The sequence below is a fragment of the Nyctereutes procyonoides genome, unplaced genomic scaffold (assembly GCF_905146905.1).
Source record: "Nyctereutes procyonoides isolate TBG_1078 unplaced genomic scaffold, NYPRO_anot_genome, whole genome shotgun sequence".
NCBI lineage: Eukaryota > Metazoa > Chordata > Mammalia > Carnivora > Canidae > Nyctereutes > Nyctereutes procyonoides.
Window position 1 is genome coordinate 216897 of NW_026575024.1, and position 17382 is coordinate 234278.

General features: G+C 70.1%; 3 protein-coding genes across 9 annotated transcripts; 2 read left to right on the forward strand and 1 right to left on the reverse strand.

Annotated features, from left to right (window-relative positions):
* Window positions 1–568: 568 nt before the first annotated feature.
* On the forward strand, window positions 569–4216 carry LOC129496241 (basic proline-rich protein-like). Its single transcript, XM_055304308.1, has 5 exons — window positions 569–776; window positions 1100–2479; window positions 2686–3184; window positions 3337–3573; window positions 4069–4216. The coding sequence occupies exons 1-5, from the start codon at window positions 569–571 to the stop codon at window positions 4214–4216; spliced, it is 2472 nt and encodes an 823-aa protein (XP_055160283.1).
* Window positions 3134–8299, forward strand: RGS19 (regulator of G protein signaling 19). Of its 6 annotated transcripts, none has more exons than XM_055305784.1 (6): window positions 3134–3184; window positions 5855–5952; window positions 6127–6248; window positions 7155–7229; window positions 7310–7544; window positions 7621–8299. In XM_055305784.1, the coding sequence occupies exons 2-6, from the start codon at window positions 5923–5925 to the stop codon at window positions 7810–7812; spliced, it is 654 nt and encodes a 217-aa protein (XP_055161759.1). In that variant the 5' UTR covers window positions 3134–3184; window positions 5855–5922; the 3' UTR covers window positions 7813–8299. The 6 variants fall into 6 exon arrangements, with proteins under 6 accessions (XP_055161759.1, XP_055161786.1, XP_055161748.1 ...); XM_055305773.1 differs by lacking the exon at window positions 3134–3184 and adding an exon at window positions 3207–3628; XM_055305793.1 differs by lacking the exon at window positions 3134–3184 and adding an exon at window positions 3908–4212.
* A 647-nt stretch (window positions 8300–8946) lies between these two features.
* TCEA2 (transcription elongation factor A2) lies at window positions 8947–15829 on the reverse strand. Of its 2 annotated transcripts, none has more exons than XM_055305753.1 (10): window positions 15595–15829; window positions 13105–13167; window positions 12739–12844; window positions 11773–11863; window positions 10889–11019; window positions 10617–10673; window positions 10066–10220; window positions 9849–9995; window positions 9273–9344; window positions 8947–9153 (listed from the first exon to the last, which is right to left on the reverse strand). In XM_055305753.1, exons 1-10 carry the CDS (start codon window positions 15664–15666, stop codon window positions 9145–9147), a joined length of 903 nt encoding a protein of 300 aa, XP_055161728.1. In that variant the 5' UTR covers window positions 15667–15829; the 3' UTR covers window positions 8947–9144. The 2 variants fall into 2 exon arrangements, with proteins under 2 accessions (XP_055161728.1, XP_055161733.1); XM_055305758.1 differs by lacking the exon at window positions 15595–15829 and adding an exon at window positions 13277–14066.
* Window positions 15830–17382: the final 1553 nt, after the last annotated feature.

Sequence of the window (17382 nt, forward strand, 5' to 3'; positions counted from 1 at the left end):
GAGCGGAGTGCAGGGGAGTGGCCGGTGACTGTACAGTGTCTGGAGGGCGGGGAGGGCGGAGGGAGTGCACAATGAACAGCACGAGGGGGAGAGGTGTGCCGACCTCCCCCCACCATCCGCTGCCCCCCACATTTCTCAGGAGGTGGGTGGAGACACCACACCAGTCACTGTGGGATCAGACTGGCTGTGTGACAGATGCTGGCCTGTCTCTGAGGACCTGCCTCCCCCGACGGTGACCTAGGCTAAGTAAGAAGCAGCCACCTCCGGCTGGACAGGCTTCCAGCCTCTGCCCGGGCCAGGCCAGCCTGTCCACTCGGCTGCCAATTAGCTCTGCGGGCGTGCTGGCCAGGGTCCCTGGGCACACACATGAGGGGGCTTCCCGGCCCCCAGAGGCCCGTCACCTCCCTGACCGCGACGAATGCTCCCTTCGGGCTTGGCCTACAATCTCCCGGTGCCCCTGCCCCACAGCGCCGCCAGCACCATCCTCCCGCTCTGATCATGCATCCCAGATCCCAGCACCCCAACACCCCGGCATCCCAGCACCCCAGCATCTCAGCACCCCAGCACCATGGCACCCCAGCATCCTGGCACCCCACACCCCAGCATCCCAACACCCGGGCATCCCAGCACCCCAGCACTCCAGCATCCTGGCACCCCAGCACCCCAGCACCAGACATACCAGAATTCTGGCATCCGGCATCCCAGCATCCCAGTACCTCAGCATCACAGCACCCTGGCATCCCAGCACCCCAGCATCTCAGCACTCCAGCATCCCAGTACCTTGGCATCCCAGCACCCCACCCAGCACCCCAGCATCCCAGCAACCCGGCATCCCAGCATCCCGGCACCCCAGCATCCCAGCACCGCGGCATCCCAGCACCCCGGCACCCCAGCACCCCGGCATCATAGCACCCCGGCATCCCGGCAACCCAGCATCTCAGCATCCCGCAATCCCAGCATCTGGCATCCCAGCACCCCAGCATCCCAGCATCCCAGGTCCCCAGCACCCCAGCATCCTGGTACCCCAGCATCCCACCACCCTGGCACCCCAGCATCCCAGAAACCTGGCATCTGGCATCCCAGCACCCCTGTATCCCAGCACCGCAGCATCCCACCATCCCGGAATCCCAGCACCCCCGCATCCCGGCACCCCAGCACCCCAGCATCCCACTGCCCTGGCACCCCAGCATCCCAGCACCCTGGCATCCCGGCGCCCCAGCATCCCACCACCCTAGCACTCCAGCACCCCGGCATCCTGGCACCCCGGCACCCCGACATCCCAGCATCCCAGCACCCCGGCACCGCATCATCCCAGCATCCCGACATCCCAGCATCCCAGCACCCTGGCATCCCAGGACCCCGGCATCCCAGCACCCCGGCATCCCAGCATCCAGGCACCCCAGGATCCCAGCACCCCATCACCCTAGCATCCCAGCACCCCAGCGTCCCAGCACCCCGGCATCCCAGCACCCCAGCATCCCACACCCTGGCAACCCAGCATCCCAGAAACCTGGCATCCGGCATCCCGGCACCCCAGCATCCCAGCGTCCCGGCACCCCAGCATCCCAGCACCCCGGCATCCCAGCGTCCCAGCACCCCGGCATCCCAGCACCCAGCATCCCACACCCTGGCAACCCGCATCCAGAAACCTGGCATCCGGCATCCCGGCACCCCAGCATCTCAGCGTCCCGGCACCCCAGCATCCCGCACCCCGGCATCCCAGCGTCCCGCACCCAGCATCCAGCCCCAGCATCCAGCGTCCCGGCACCCAGCATCCAGCACCCGCATCCAGCGTCCAGCACCCGGCTCCAGCACCCGCATCCCACCCTGGCAACCCAGCATCCCAGAAACCTGGCATCCGGCATCCCGGCACCCCAGCATCCCAGCACCCCAGCACCCAGCATCCAGCACCCGGCATCCAGCACCCAGCATCCCACCCTGGCAACCCAGCATCCCGAAACTGCATCCGGCATCCGGCACCCCAGCATCCCGCCCCAGCACCCCAGCATCCCACCCGCATCCGCACCCAGCATCCCACCCTGGCAACCCAGCATCCCAGAACTGCATCGGCATCCCGGCACCCCAGCATCCAGCGTCCGGCACCCAGCATCCAGCACCCGGCATCCCACGTCCAGCCCCAGCATCCCACCCAGCATCCCACCCTGGCAACCCAGCATCCCAGAAACCTGGCATCCGGCATCCCGGCACCCCAGCATCCCAGCGTCCCGGCACCCCAGCATCCCAGCACCCCAGCATCCCAGCGTCCGGCACCCCAGCATCCAGCACCCCGGCATCCAGCGTCCAGCACCCGGCATCCCAGCACCCAGCATCCCACACCCTGGCAACCCAGCATCCCAGAAACCTGGCATCCGGCATCCCGGCACCCCAGCATCTCAGCGTCCCGGCACCCCAGCATCCCAGCACCCGGCATCCCAGCCCCAGCACCCGGCATCCCAGCACCCCAGCATCCCACACCCTGGCAACCAGCATCCAGAAACCTGGCATCCGGCATCCGGCACCCCAGCATCCCAGCGTCCCGGCACCCCGCATCCCGCACCCCGGCATCCAGCACCCGGCACCCCGGCATCCCCACCTGGCAACCCAGCATCCCAGAACCTGGCATCCGGCACCCCAGCATCCCGGCACCCCGGCACCCCCCCCCCCCCCCCCCCGGCGCACCTCCAGCCCAGGCTCCCGCGGTCCGTGCGCGCAGCCGGGCCCACCTCTGGGGCACCCATCAGCGCCGAGCGAGGCGCGTGGGAGGTCGGCCCTCCGCGTGGGGGTCCCGGAGCGCTGTGCTCAGTGACGGGGTCCGCGGCGGGGCCTGGGCGGGGGGCGCGGGGGCGGGGGCGGCCGGGCCCCTCGACACGGGCCGGGGCGCGCCGACCACCGGGGCCGGGGGAGGGCGGCGCGGGCCCCCGCGGGAGCGCCCGGGGCTGCAGGTGCGGGACCCGCCTCCTCGGGAGGCGGCGGAGCCCCGGGCGGGGGCGGGGCGGGGGTGCGCGGGGCGGGGCGGGCCGGACGCCTCCCCGCGCGAGGAAGTCCCGGCCCCGCGCTTTGGGGAAGTGCGGCCCGCGCCTGCGCACTGCGGCCCGCGCCCCCTCCCCGACCGGCGGCCGGACCTGTGCGCGGGGCTGCGGCGGCGGCGGCGGCGGCGGCGGCGGCGGGGCCGGGAGCGCGGCCGGTGAGTGCGCGCGGGGGACGGCGGCCTGCGGGGGCTGGAGCCCGGACCGCGCCGCGGGGACCGCGGGCCCACGTGGACCCGGGCGGCGGCGGGAGCGGAGCCGGTGCCCCGCGCGGGGGAGGGGGCGCCGCCACCGGTTCCCCTTTCTGCAGCTCGGAGCCCGGGGAAGTGGTTGCTCAAGGGGGGGCCGGAAGAGCCCCGGTTTCCGCGCCTCCCGCCCCCGGCCCGGTGGGGAGGGCCCGGCGGGACGCCCTGCGCGCCCCCGCCCCGCGCCTGGCAGCCGCTCGCTCCGGGCCGGCCGGGCTGACCCGGGCTCCCGCCGCCTCCAGACCCCCGCAGGGCCCCCCGCCCGCGGACCCGGGTCGCTGCAGCGCGCCCTTCGGCAGCGGGTGGGGCCCCGCGGGAACCCGGCCCTCCCGCCCGCGCCTCGCCCCTGGGCCGATGGTGAGTGGGGCGCGCGGCCAGGCCCGGGGGGCGTCGGGCCCCAAGTCGGAGCCGCGCCCCCCGCGCAGACCCCGCGGCGGGGACAGGAGGAGGGAGACAGGTCGGGGCGCCGCGGCCCTGGGGCGGGCGAGGGTCCCGGGCGGGCGCAGAGGTCGGGCCCAGGCCGGGGCTGCCCCACCCATCGCTCGGGCGCGGCGGGGCGGGGGGCGGCCGAGGGGAGGCAGGGGCGCCACAAGCAGGGGAAGGAGCCCCTGTCAACCCTGCGCCTGAAGGTTACGGCATTTTTTCCTGGGATTGTCACATTTTCTTATTCTTTTTTTGGACTGGGCGGGCTCAGGGACGTTCTTTTTCCTTCTGTGGAGCAGAGTCGCAGCAGCTCCCAAGGGAGCCTCGGTCCCCAGAGGCCAGGCTCACTGCCCGTCCAGCCTCCCCCATCCCAGACTTGGGGGCCAGAGCCCAAGGGCTGGGAAAGGGGACCGAGTACCTTTCCAGCTGCCAGGCGGAGGGGCAGGAGCCCTGTGCACACCCCGAGCGACCTCAGGAGACAGCGGGCGAACAGGAGACCCCGCCAGCCCCGGGACGGTGTAGGCATCCCCTCCAGGACCCCCAGCACGTGGGCGCCCTCACACCGGGCCCCTCCTCCAGTTCAGAGCAGAGCCTTGGGGTGCCAGGGAGTGCAGTGGGATGGGGCCCTGCCCCCACTCGCAGCGGGTAGGGGTGCGGAGGAGGAAGAGCAGTTCTCTGCCTGGCTACCAGACCTCAGGGGTTGCCACACCCCTTCCCTTCCCTACAAGCTTGACCCCTGAAGGAAAGGCAGGCTGGGGCCCAGTTTGAGGGTCCCCCCTCCACAATTTCAGGGGAAGCAGGCAGCTGGCCAGGGCCCTCAGCCCAGGGGACCCCACACTCTGCCCTAGATCTGGGTCAGGGCAGGGCCTCTGCGTGCCCAGGCCCGGGAGGCAAGGGTGCCCTGAGCGTGCCTGAGTCAGGCCCTGCACCTCTGAGCACGGCTCCCGGCGCCCCCGGCATCCCCGCTGCTCCCTCCTTCCCACCTGCGAGACCCCAGCAGCCAGCAGGCCACGTGGGCCAGGCGGGGGTTGAAAGGCCACAGGCCCAGGGGTGATGTGATAATTACATGAGAAAACGAAGTGAAAGCAAGTCCTGAGCCTGCTGGCCACCGGGACGGGGGTGGGGGCAGGCCTGGGGGGTCACAAAGGCCGTGCGGGGGAGCCGCCGGGCCCTGGGGTCCTCACCCCGGCCAGGGCAGGCAGAGGCAGGTGCTGTGGTGGGAAAGCATTCAGACTGCCCCCGGGGTACTGATCGGTCACCCCGGTGTGGACTCTGGGATCCGCATGGACTCTGGGATCCGTGGTTGGCCTCGGGGATGCGGGGGCTGCTCGGGCTCCTCACCCCCGCTGGGGGCTTCAGGGCCCAGTGCCCCCTGCACGCCTGCACCTTGAAACGTGGGCACAGGCATTGTAAACAATGCCGACCCGCACCCCCTCTGGGGATCCCGCACCTTGACCCTGGGAGCTGGACACCCCGACCCATTGCTGCCCTCCTCCCCACTCCCCTGCCTGACTGGCACCCCAGGCTGCGCTGGCTTCCACCGCCTGGTGGGGCTGGGGGAAGGGAGGCTGGGAGGCCCTGGGTGTGGTAAGGTGCCCGCTGGGGGTTGGGGTGCCAGGGGCAGCGTCTGGGCCTCAGGAGCCCTGCATCCCCACGAGGCGCCTGGCCCTCCTCACCGTGCCCTGCTGCATTCCCCACACCCCCAGACCCTCAAGTCCTGCCCCACACGCAGGCTGCAGGCTGCAGGCTGGGCAGCTGCGACCAGGCTGGAACCCTCCGGGGCCGAGGGCAGATCTGGGCACCTGGGGGGGCAAGCCCTCCCCACCTCGCCCACTCCCTACAGAAAACCCAGAATGGAGGGAGCATTAGGCTGATAGCCCCAGACTCTTGGGGCCCCCCAGGCCCCTTGGGAGGGGCCAGGAGCCGGAAACCAAGAAAGAGGAACCCAGACTTCCGGCTTCCCAGGGACCGAGCAAACGGGGGTGTCCCAGACCTCCTGTGGAGATCTTGTCTGGCCCCTCCTCACCGCCCCTGCCCTTGCTCGCTGTCCCGATGCAGGTGGGGGCAGGGGAGCAGGTCCCTCGGCCCTTGGGCGGAGGGAGAGGCAAGTAGAGACTGTCGTCTCAGGTTCTCAGCGGGAACCCCCACCTCTCTTCTCAGACCCCCAGGCTGTGGTGAGGGTCCCGGAGCCAGCACCACGGAGCCCGGGCGACCTCCTCCACCCACCCATGCCCACCCCGCATGAGGCTGAGAAGCAGGTGCACCACCTTCACCCCTGCCTCTGCCCCCTTGTGGGAACCGGGGCGGGGGGACGAGGAGTTGGGGGACCCTCGACTGCCTGGGAGGCTGGAAGGGTGACACCAGGGGAGTCGGGGGGAGGTGTGCGGGCCCCAGGTTCTGGGCTGGAGCTGAGGAGGCCCCCGTGTCGCCAGCACACAGGGCCAGAGGAGGCAGGCCGGCCCCCCTCGATGTCCAGTCATGACGCGGCCCCCCCGGCTGCCCCCAGCCGCAACCCCTGCTGCTTGTGCTGGTGTTGCTGTTGCAGCTGCTCCTGGTATGTGGGGATGGGGGGGGGGTGTACACACCTGGTACGTGGGGACGGGGCAGGGGAGGGGGTACACACCTGGGGCCCAGCGTCCTGCCCGCAGACCCTCCGGTGCCTTCCCAGGTGTCACCCGAGGGCAGGACGCCTCTGCCGCCCACGGCTCTCACGCAGGGGCTGCCGGGCCTGCTGACCGTGGCCACTGCCCCGACGCCGTGTGGGCCTTCGTGCCCGGCGGCTCCCCCAAGGGCGTGTCGTGCGCACACCTGGCCAGGCCACAGCCTGTGTGCTCAGCCGGAGCTGGCCCCGGGGCCTACGGAGCAAGGAGCCCTTGGGGGACACCGAGCCGGGCCCCGGCCTGGGGGCGAGGGGGAGAGCATCCCGAGCAGCTCCCTAGGGTGGGCCCCGCGGTCACCAGCTCTGTGGCCTGTGGAGGGCTGTCGGGGGTGTGCACGTGCCACAGAGGCCTGGCCCGACTTGGGCGCTGTGGGGACCTAGAGGGGGACCCGCTGAGCCGTGAGCACCCAGGCCTGAGCAGGGACGGGGCCGTGAATCGGGCCTCACAGAGGACTCGGCTGTGGGGTCCAGCGGGTGGGGTAGGAGAGGAACGGAGGCCTGTGTGGGATCTAGGGTTGAGAGGTCGTGACCCCGGGGAGAGACAGGCGCAGGCAGGGCCCGGCCGGGGCTTTCCTGCGGCAGGAGCAGCGCCTCTGGGTGTGGGGGGGGTGGCCAGGGAGACAGAGGAAGGGGTGAAGCCCCGGGGCTGGAGTGCAGCCTGGGTCCCAGGGGTGGGGGTGGGGGCTGCCCGGCTGCGGCCCGGCCCGCGCCCTCACGCCCGGCGTCTGGGCCCGTGCGCGCACACGCGTGGGCCGAGGCCGGGTGCGCCGGGCAGGCCGTGCCACCTTCCGTCTGCACCAGGAACGAGGAGCGGCGGCGCGCGTGGCGAGCCTCCCGGGACAACAAGCTGCAGCCCCTGCCCAGCTGTGAGGCGTGGTAGGTGCGGCCGGCGCGACCCGGGCGGGGCGGGGGCGCGGGCGGGGCGTGGGCCTGACTCCCCGCGGGACTGCCCACAGCGCCACGCCAAGCCCCGAGGAGGTGCGGAGCTGGGCGCAGTCGTTCGACAAGCTGATGCACAGCCCGGCGGGCCGCGGCGTGTTCCGGGAGTTCCTGCGCACGGAGTACAGCGAGGAGAACATGCTCTTCTGGCTGGCGTGCGAGGAGCTCAAGGCCGAGGCCAACCAGCACGTGGTGGACGAGAAGGCCAGGCTCATCTACGAGGACTACGTGTCCATCCTGTCCCCCAAGGAGGTGCACCGCCTTGGGGACCGAGGGTGGGGGGAGGGCGGGACACCCCGGGCCCCTGACCCCGCGTCCTGCCCCACAGGTGAGCCTGGACTCCCGGGTGCGGGAAGGCATCAACAAGAAGATGCAGGAGCCGTCCGCGCACACCTTCGACGACGCGCAGCTGCAGATCTACACGCTCATGCACCGGGACTCCTACCCCCGTTTCCTCAGCTCCCCCACCTACCGCGCCCTGCTGCTCCGGGGGAGCTCCCAGTCCTCCCACGAGGCCTAGGCCGCCCGGCACAGCAGCACCGACACGGACCCCGGCGGGGGGCAAAGACTCGGTGACCCGCACCAGTGTGTGTGTCAGCAGGCGTCCGGCACGCCCATGGGCGCAGCACCCCTGGGGGCAGCCCCGGATGGGAGCCCCCGAGGTCCCGCCGAGGGGCAGGTGTGAGGGCCTCCGGGACGCTGGCTGGCCGAGGGCTCCTGCCGGGGCTCCTGTGCGGGGGCAGCGGTCACGGATCCAGAAGCCTCCCCAGGCAGCCGGGGACCTTGACAGACGCCTTAGATGGGAAGCAGAGCCTCTGTACTGTCGAGCTGTGACGCAAGGACACCCTCCAACTCATGCTGTCTGCACTCAGATCAGACCCAGAACCTCAGAACTAGGCTCAAGGCAACAGGAGCCAGTTTCTTTTTTATATTTTCATTAATTTTAAACCTGGAAACATGTCCTTACTGTATTTTATCAAAAAAAGAAAAAGATGTTTTCATATTTATCTCCATTCCTTCTTCATCCAAAATAGGATCTTATTATTGAAGATATTTTTAAAGCAAAGGTCTCTCCTTTTTTTCCACATTTGGGGGGAGACTCAAGAAAGAACAACCGTCCCAGATCCAGGAGCAGCCCCAGAAGGGGCTTGGCCCCCGTGAGGACGCACAGGGGCGGCCTCCTGGCCTGCTCGAGGCTCGTGCTTGCCACCCATTACCTGAATTTCTGGGAGGTGAAGCAACTCAAAGCTGCAGCGGGTGCGGGGCCCACCCCATCCAGTCCACCGTCAGGCACAGAGTCAGGGTGGGGACAGGTCGCCATGGATGGCTGGGGGCCCCTGATCTACAGGGCCTGGGGAGGTCGTGAGCCCTGGGGTCCCGTGTGCCGAAGGCCACCTCCCCGACCCCGTGTCTGTGCGTGCCCCTGCGTGCGGCCAGTCTGCCCCCAGGGTTCTGGAATCCCAGGGTCCCTCTCAGGGCCAGTGGGCTCTTCCCTCCATCTCTGTTCCATCAGGGCCAAGCCCAAGTGTCACCTGATCCCCAGGAGGAGAGTGGTCCCAGGGAAGGGGGCAGGGCCGGACGTGGGGCTTGGGGGACCCAGCTCACAGCCCAGGACTGCTGGTCCATCAGAGCCAAGGGCCAGGACAGCACGATGGCAAAAAGAAACATTTAATAATTTGGGGAAAAGAAAAAAGGTATACGCCAGGCGGGGGTGCCGGGGGCACAGCCCCGTGGGGTGCTCGGGTGGGCTCAGGGCGGGTCTCGAGAAGCTGTGTCTGTCGACAGGACGCAGGGAAGGCCGCGGCAATGTGCTGGCCACAGCCCGAAGCTTCGCACACATCTCGAGGAGGGCTCAGCAGAACTGCAGCGGACGGATGAGAGGCGTCAACCCAAGACCCCCGGGACCCCCGCGGGCCCGGAGGCAGGGCTGCCCCCCGTTTCACATCACGAAGACCCCACAGGCTGGAGACGCCCACCTACCTTCCAGCGATTTCCACACTCGTTGCAGACAACGAAGGTGGTCATGGGCTCGTCAGAGCTTCGGGTCTGCACCTGTGGGGAGGGCTGCGGTGAGGGGGGGCCACCTGGGCCCCAGGGGCTCAGTCACTTGGAGCAGGTCTTCTCGAGAGTCACAGTGTGGGGAGACCATCCGTATCCTCAGGCAACGCTGGCATTGTAGCCCCTCGACCCCCCGGGGAACCCCACACCTCCTCTCCTCACCGAGGACCTCACCGGGGACCCCGGCACATCTCAAGGTCCACATCCGTGTCCACCTCCACGGGTCTGAGCACAGTCTTGCGGCCACTGCAGGCAGCACACTGCCCCCACCCTCCTGCTTGGGCCCCCCCATGCTGGGCGAGGCCGGCCCCCCACTTATAGCTCCCAGAGCAAAGCACCACCCGAGACACTGCTTCCTGGGGCCCAGGGCTGCGGGGCAAGGGAGGAGGAGCCCGGCGCCACTCACTAGGCGCGTGTGCAGGTGCAGGTGTGGACCCTGCCCCACAGCACCGCGCGCAGGTGCAGGCTCCGGGCGCGTGAGGTCGCTGGGGCGCCCACCTGCGTGTAGGTACAGTTCTTCCTCCTGCACCTCCCGCAGGTGAACAGGTCTGTCTGGGTGCCCCCCGTGCGGGCCATCTGGTGCTCTCGGATGGCTTCCTTGGTCATCGCCTTCCGGATCTCCTTCAGCTCATCGCTGGCCATCTCCTGGGCGAGGAGCGGTGTCCTTACCCGCTGCCCACAGCAGCGGCCCCCATGCCCCTGCAGCAGGACTCACCTCCGATGTCATCACAGCGATCTGCTGGGGGGTTATGACCCCACACAGCACGTTCCGCCGCAGGTCAGGGTTCTTAGCGTCCTTGAGGTTGGAGATGCGGCTCCGCACACGGTTTTTGTACTTCATGTCCGTGTTCCCCACGTCCCGGAAGATGCGTGCAGGTGTTTAAGGACCTATCCGGAGGCCAATACTGCTGCCTTCCACTCACCCCGGGGCCAGCGCAGGAGGCCAGTGAGGGCCTCCTGGTGGGAGCCTGGCAGCTCAGTGTTCCCCCCACACCTGGCAGCGAGTGGAGGGGCTGCAGAGGGAGGGCCCCACCCGACCCAACCCTGGCCGAGGCCCAGCCCCAGGCTCAGAGCCCCGGTGACCCAGGCCCCCCCCGACGGGCAGCATCAGTCCAGAGAGGGCCCTCCTGGTCAAGGGGGGAGCCCACCCGACTGACCCACTGCCTGGCAAGGGCACTGGGGTCGTGGCCATCAGGGGAAGCCGGGCCTGGCTGGCCTCAGACTCCCCCAGAAACCCCCAGACCCCACACCCTGCATAAAGGATATATTCCTCAATCTGGGCCGACAGGCCCTCGCAGTCCGCACCAACGGCCATATGATCATCTGCAAGAAGCAGCCCTGACTAGCTGCCCCCTGACTCCACCGCCGCTTCCAAACTGCCCAGCACCTGAGGCCCCAAAGACCCCTGCCCCCACCTGGCTCAGCTGCAAGGGCTGGGGGAGGAGGTCCCCGAGAACCCTCTGAACTCAGGCCGCTGTGGGCAGGCGGAGTCCAGCCCCCGCGGACTCAGGGTGCAGGGTGGCGGGCAGGGGACTCACGGTCTGTCTGCAGGGCGGCGGTCAGCATCTCGCGGCACTTGTTGCGCACGGCGTCACAGGTGACGGGCACCGGGGGAAACGTGGTGATCCTTGGGGCCGACGGCACCCTGGGCAGCTCTGGCCTCTTGCGGCTGGAGAAAGACGGGCCCGCGCAGGCCACGGGCACCCCCGTGACACGCCGGTCCCCAGAAAGCCAAACCCTGCATCTTCCACCCGGATGCAGCCCATGCTCCTGCCCCGAGGGGACTGCCCAGTGGGCTGGAGGCAGGAACACCCACTGGGCGGGGCGTACCCCCAGACGGGGGCACCACTGGGGCAGCCTCGTCCGCAGGGGCCTCCGCCCTCCAGGCGGCCAGGACCGGGCCATCTCAGGCGAGGCAGGCGGCCCCACCCAGCGTGGATGCCTCCCGACGGGCTGGGCACTCCTGGCAAGCCGCCTGCTGACCAGGCCGCAGGTACCCAGTCCTCCCCTCCCCTCACACCCCTGCATCTCGTGACCCTGTGACCCCCACATGTCGGGGGGAGCAGGGGCCTCCTGGAGGGAACCTCCGCAGCCGGTAGATGAAGCCCTAGCCCAGCACAAGTACACGCCGCGCACGGAGTCGGCCCCTGCTGCCCCGCCACCCCTGCCCACGGCAAAGCAGCCTACGGCCACACCCACCCCGGAGCACCCCGTCTCCATAACTGCCCGCCCGGAGCACCAACGGGGAGAGGGTTCAGCTGCGCGGGACACCAGCTGAGGGGGCTCAGCCAGAGCGGAGCGAGAACCACGCCCAGGAAGTGGAACTGTGGGGTGGCTGTGGGGGCCCCCGGGGCTCTCCGTGCGGCCAGGACCCTCCACCTGCCGAGCAGGAGGGTGCGCACCTGCCCCCCAGACGCGCTACCTGGGATCCTTGGCCTCGGGGGCCTCCTTGGAGGACGATGTGGGCAGAGGCCCAGCCCTCCTCTGCTCCCTGGCTTTGGCATCTGAAGCATCTGCAGGTGCCAGGAAAGGGGGCGCTGGCTAGTGGGGCCGGGCCAGGGAGGGGAGCAGATCTCCACCGGCCCCGGGACCTGGCAGCCGAGCCTTGCACACTGGGGCCCCATCCTCCCTCCTCAGAAGGGCCCAGGACAGCCCCCAGGCCCTTTCCTACCCCCGCACAGGCCACCTGTGAGGACTCCCTGGGGTCTACCGTCCTGGCAGAAAGGACGGCCACCTGCCCAAACTGACCCTGGTGCGGAGCCCCGAGTGACAGCCCCCCCAGAGGCTGCTCTTGAAACCCGAACAAAGCCCAGGTGCGGTCACTCCCCAGCTGGGCCTTGGGGGTCACAGCGAGCGGCCGTCTGCTGAGCACGTCCCCCACGAGGCTCCTGAAAACCTGGCCCGTGCTGGGGACCGTCCCACAGGAGGCGAAGCAGCCCCCACGTGGCCAGAATAAACACGCTTGTGCACACGTGGGCTGATGGCCACCCCGACTAGAGCCCCACGACAAATACCCCAAGGGCTTGGACGGAGCCAGGAAGGCGCAGGAAGGCGCAGGGAGGGAGGGGGCCCCCCGGGGCCCCAAGGTGGGCCTGCCTGCAGCCGGCCGTGTCCCCTTCTCCCGCCGCACCCCTCGGCCTCAGCAGGGCCTCCTCACCTGCGCCAGCTCCCTCCAGGCCCCAGCCACCCTGCTACTACCTTCAACTTCCTTTTCTCCTGCTCCCGGTGGGTCCCCTCTGCTCCCAGCCCCCCGCCTTCCCGGACCAGCTTGGGGCCCGGCGGCCCGGGCGTGGGGACGGCACCGCCAGCACCAGCACGCTGCTGACTGGCGAGGGCCAGTGCTCCCCGGATGCCCTGCCCGGGCGTCAGCCCCGCCGCCGGCCCGCACCCAGGAGCTTCTTCCAGGACTTGATGAGCGACTTGGCCAGGGCGATGACCTCCTCGTCGGAGCTCTGCTTCCGCAGGGCGTTGACAGACATGCCGACACGTGTGGACTGCAAGGCAAGCGCCGGGGCTGGGGAGGCAGCCAGACCCTCCGAGGCTCCCGCGCGGCAGGGGCGGGCCCAGCTCTCAAGGTGCACACCCCCACCGGGGGCTGCTGCCCCACGTGCAACCCAGGAGCCTCGGCAAGAGGGGGAGCCATGCTCAGATGCCCCCCGTCTTCCGGGGCAACCAGGGCGGGGGCCTCCTCCAGGACACACAGGCCCTGCCAGGCGCCAGGAGCCGTCCGGGCAGGAGGCGCGCAGGGCCCTACCTGCAGCAGGTGCAGCGTGACCGGCATGGCCTTCAGCTCCCGCAGCAGGTCCATGGCTCCCTCCTGGAAGAAGGGGGACCTTCATAAAGGGGTTCGAGGTCTCGGGGTGCACTGCCACCTCCTCCTACCCACGAGGGCGGGGGGCACCGGAAGTAACAGATTGGAGACCCACCCGGGGTCAGCTGCGCGGGGACGGCCAGCAGCTCTGCAAACTCAGCGCCAGCGCCTGGTCACTGACCAAACCACGGCTGCAGCAAACAGCTCCAAGGCCAGCAGCCCCGCCCGCGGGAGGACAGCACCCAGGTTGGGGGGGGCAGGGGAGGCCAGGGGTGCTCACTGCCCACTCCAGGCCCACACCCCTCGTGGGCCGCGCAGCCCCTCTTGAAGTACCTCATCACCGGCTGACGGGGGCCAACCCGGGCAAGGTCAGCGACCCCGGCTGAGGCCAAACACCTCCCCCATCACACACACACCCACCCACACCCAGACTGAAGTCCCAGCAATCTCTCCAGGCCAGCCACCTCCCCCACCTTGCCCCTGCCCACCCAACACCTGTTTCTTTAGAGCCCTCCCCACATCAAGGCCCTGCACAAACGGGCTGCTCTCTCCACTCCGGGCTCAGCTTTAGGTTCCTCAACTGTGCCAAGCTGCTTGCCCCAGGACCCTTGTACCTGCTGCTCCCACTGCCAGGGAAATGCCTCCCAAATATCTATAGTTCCGTATCCTCCCTCTTCCTAAATTTTATTCAGATGACACCTTGGTGAGGCCCCTCCTGACCTCATCCTCCCCCACTTTGCTTTCTTCCACAGATGCTTCACTTTTTAACATGCTGGTGTGTTTTAACGTGTGGCTCTTTCCCTTGACATGAGAGGCAGGAATCACGTGGCCCGGCCATCCGAGGTGGTGGGACCCTCGTGCCGGGCAGCCCAGGCCGCATCCCCTGCCGTCTACATGGCGCCCCTGCTCTGCAGCCCCCTCCACATCCCCCCCCCACCTAGGAACGTGCAGAGTCCAGCCCTACGGTGATCTCCTCAGGTAGGAGAGGGGGGCGTCCGAGCCAAGGTCACGGCGCTGCTCACTGATGAGCTTCCTGTGGCTCCAAACCAGAGGCACAAACCCAGCTCCCGACTTCCCCATCACCGGTCCCCAGGCCTCCGGGAGCCTCACGGGCACCAGGCACCTTCCTGGCCCGCGGGGCCGTCAACTCCTGCGCCTCGGTCTCCACGGTGCTTCCACCTAGCCCCACCCAGACCTCTGTGGGTTCCGTGGCCCATCTCTGTCCCCACCTGGGGGGTGTTGTCTCCTTCAAGACAGGAAGCAGCTTCTTTCCTTGGTCATCTCTGCAAACAGCTAGACTGTCCCCACCCCCTAGCTCCCCGCACGCAGCCCAGGGCCTCCCAGGGACACGATGCCCGTGTGGGGAGGAGGCTGCTGCTTGCTGGATGAGTGGATGAGTGGGAGCCGGCCCCGTTTCTGGCCCCAGCGTAGGCCCCTGTCCAAAACCTGGTCAACAAGGACCCCAGGACAAGTCCCTTAACACAAAAGTGTGTCCAAAGCGGCAGAGCAAGCGGACGGTCTGCGGTGGCTGCGCGTGACCGAGCCGCCTCCTCCACCCTGCTACTCGCTCACAGTCCCGGGGAAGAGCGGGTTGTGTGTGTGGAGCCTGTCGGGGAGCCAGCCAGGGCCCCCCAGCACCCTGAGGGCAGGTCCCGCCCACCAAGGATGCCTCCACGGGAGGGCACGCAGGCTGTCAGGGCGGGTCTGGAGCTCAAGAGGGGCCGAAGTTGGAACCCCAACCCCCAGCCCGCAGCACTGCCTCCTCCAGCCCCCCCGGCCCCAGCCCCCCGCGGGGCCAGGGGCTCCGTCACAGGTCACAGGCCTGCCGGTGCCGGGCCTCCCAGGGCTCTATCCCTAGGGTCTCTAACATCTCCCCACTCCCCAGCCGCCGCTGGCTGGGTCCCGGCTAGGGAAGGGAAAGAATTTATTAGGGAGACCCGGTTGCTGTGGGGGGGGCAGGTGGGGCACAGGGGCCTCTGCAGCAGGACAGGCCTCGGGCCTGCACACGGAGGGGGCGGGGGGGGGCGGGCTGCAGGCCGCGGGGCGGGGGGGCGGGCGGGGCGGGCGGGGCTCTGCGGTGAAGGCCCGGGCGGGGCGGGCGGGGGCGGGGCCGGGCGGGCGGGCGGGCGGGGGCGGGGCACCGAGGCGGGTGTCAGGTGCGCGGGGTCCGAGTCCCGCGGGGCGGCCCCGACCCGACCCCGGCCCGACCCCGACCCCGACCCCGACGCGACCCGACCCCGGGGCGGCCTCCGCGGTGCGGGCGCGGGGGAGGGCCGGGCCGGGCGGCCCAGGGCAGGGTCTCCTTCGGGGCGGGGCCTCGTCCTGCCGCTCGGGGTCGCCCGGCCCGAAGGGGGCGGGGGTCGGCGGCGGGGCGGGGCGGGGGCGGGGCCCGGGGTCCCGGGGTCCCGGGGTCCCGGGGCCCGCGCCCCTCACCGCACTCTTCTTGGTCACCATCTTGTCCAGCCTGCGGGCGATCCGCGCGATCTCCTCCTCCTTGCCCATCATCGCCTCGGGGGCAGGGCCCCCAGCGCCCGCCGCGCCAGCCTCGGCCTCCGGGCCCGGACCCCTGCCCCGCTCGTCGTCGTCGCCCGCACCCGTCGCAGCCGACGCAGCCCCGCCGCGGGCGGGAGACCCTCCGTTCAAACCCCCGGCCCCCGCGGTCGCCGCGCTGCTCCCTGGGACATGTAGTTCCCGCGGCCGGCAGCCTCGCGCGCGCTCGCCCCGCGCTGGACCACAAGCCCCAGAAGACACGCGGCTTCGCGTGGCTTTCTGGGATGTGTAGTCCCGCCGCGGGCCGCCGCGGGAGGCCGACGCGGACGGCCGACTCGCAGTCCCACAAGCGCCCGCGCGAGCCGGTGAGCCGGCGGAGGGCGCTGCGGTAGCGCGGTAGAGCGGGCGTCCCTCCCGGACCCTCCGCCCGAGCGGCCCGTGGGCCGGCTCCGTGGGGCCCGCGAAGGCGCGTCCGGGTCCGGCCGTCCCCTTCTCCGCCCTCTTGGAGTCCTTCTCCCACCTAGCGCTGTGCTGTCCCGGGACAGCCGCGCCCCGCGGGAGACCCCGCACCCCACCCGCGCGCGCCCCCACCCGCACCCCGCGCACCCCCACCTCCACCCCCATCCCGCGCGCCCCACCCGCACCGCGCGCCCCTAACCCCCACCCCCGCACCCCCACCCCGCGCGCCCCACCCGCACCGCGCGCACCCCCCACCCCCACGCGCCCCCCACCCCCGCACCCCACCCGCGCGCACCCCCACCCGCACCCGCGCGCACCCCCACCCCACGCGCCCCAACCCCCACGCGCCCCAACCCCCACCCCCGCACCCCCCACCCTGCGTGCCCCTTGCGCCCTCTGGCCCACATGCGCCCCGAGCGTGGAGGGGGCTGCAGCCGGAATGCAGGGTCTGGAAGAGGCCAGGGCCGGTTCCGGAGGTGCCAGAGGAGCCCGAGACGCCCCGGGGCAGCTGCCGGGGGTGAATCCCGCGCTCTGCACTTCACACCGACCGCGGACCGTTGTGCCTCAGTCTCCCCATCTGTGAAAGGAAGGTGGTCGTGTCGTCCGCTCACGGGGCTGCTGCCCGGCCGGCAGGTGGTGAAGAGCGGAGAACAGGGCAGGAGCATGTCAGTGGTCACCTTGGCTGCTGGAGCTCCTGCGAATGCCCACCGCGCCCAGGTGAGGGTGGCCTGGCTGCGGGGACAGCAGAGGAGCGTCCCCTCCAGACCCCGCCCCCTTCCAGGTGTCCCCGTGTGCCCTACAGCGGGGCTGGGCGCGGTACAAGGCAGGAGACGGATGTCTGTGTCCTGGGCCCACGGCCACTGACATGCGGGCAGGTGTGAGACCGGGCGGCAGAGGGGAGGACCAGACACCTGGGCTGCCAGGCCGCGAGCTCTCGGCGGTGCTGATCCGACGGAGCTTCCCAGCAGCCAAAGCGGAGAGGACAGCGTGGTTACTTGTGAGGTTCCTTAGTCATTCTAGGAAAAGCAAGAACTCCTGAGAGTGAAGTGAAGGCTTTCCGGGTCGGAGGCGGGCACCCTGTGATGCTGCACACGTCACCGCCAGTTTGCACACCAGCTCTGGTTGTGCCCGGCACCGTGAGCTGGGGCCATAGCTCAGACCCACCCCAACCAAGCAGGTCTTTAGGGCCAGAATCCCGTGGCCTGAACGTGTGTGCAGCCTCCAGGGTCTGGGGACACTTGGGAAGCTGGAGCCACACACCAGGGTCAACCT

Bases quoted from the DNA above. Each gene is read 5' to 3' on its own strand.
- LOC129496241 (XM_055304308.1), top strand. From the start codon at position 569: ATGGCACCCCAGCATCCTGGCACCCCACACCCCAGCATCCCAACACCC. The intron at 777-1,099 runs GTACCTTGGCAT...CCTGTATCCCAG, and splicing joins CTCAGCACTCCAGCATCCCA to CACCGCAGCATCCCACCATC. The intron at 3,574-4,068 runs GTGGGGCCCCGC...CCCCCATCCCAG, and splicing joins AGCGCGCCCTTCGGCAGCGG to ACTTGGGGGCCAGAGCCCAA.
- RGS19 (XM_055305784.1), top strand. From the start codon at position 5,923: ATGCCCACCCCGCATGAGGCTGAGAAGCAG. The intron at 6,249-7,154 runs GTATGTGGGGAT...CGTCTGCACCAG, and splicing joins TGCTGTTGCAGCTGCTCCTG to GAACGAGGAGCGGCGGCGCG. The intron at 7,230-7,309 runs GTAGGTGCGGCC...GACTGCCCACAG, and splicing joins CTGCCCAGCTGTGAGGCGTG to CGCCACGCCAAGCCCCGAGG.
- TCEA2 (XM_055305753.1), bottom strand. From the start codon at position 15,666: ATGATGGGCAAGGAGGAGGAGATCGCGCGGATCGCCCGCAGGCTGGAC. The intron at 11,864-12,738 runs GTGCGGGCCGGC...TGGCACCTGCAG, and splicing joins GTCCTGGAAGAAGCTCCTGG to ATGCTTCAGATGCCAAAGCC. The intron at 10,221-10,616 runs ATATCCTTTATG...AAACACCTGCAC, and splicing joins GTCGGCCCAGATTGAGGAAT to GCATCTTCCGGGACGTGGGG.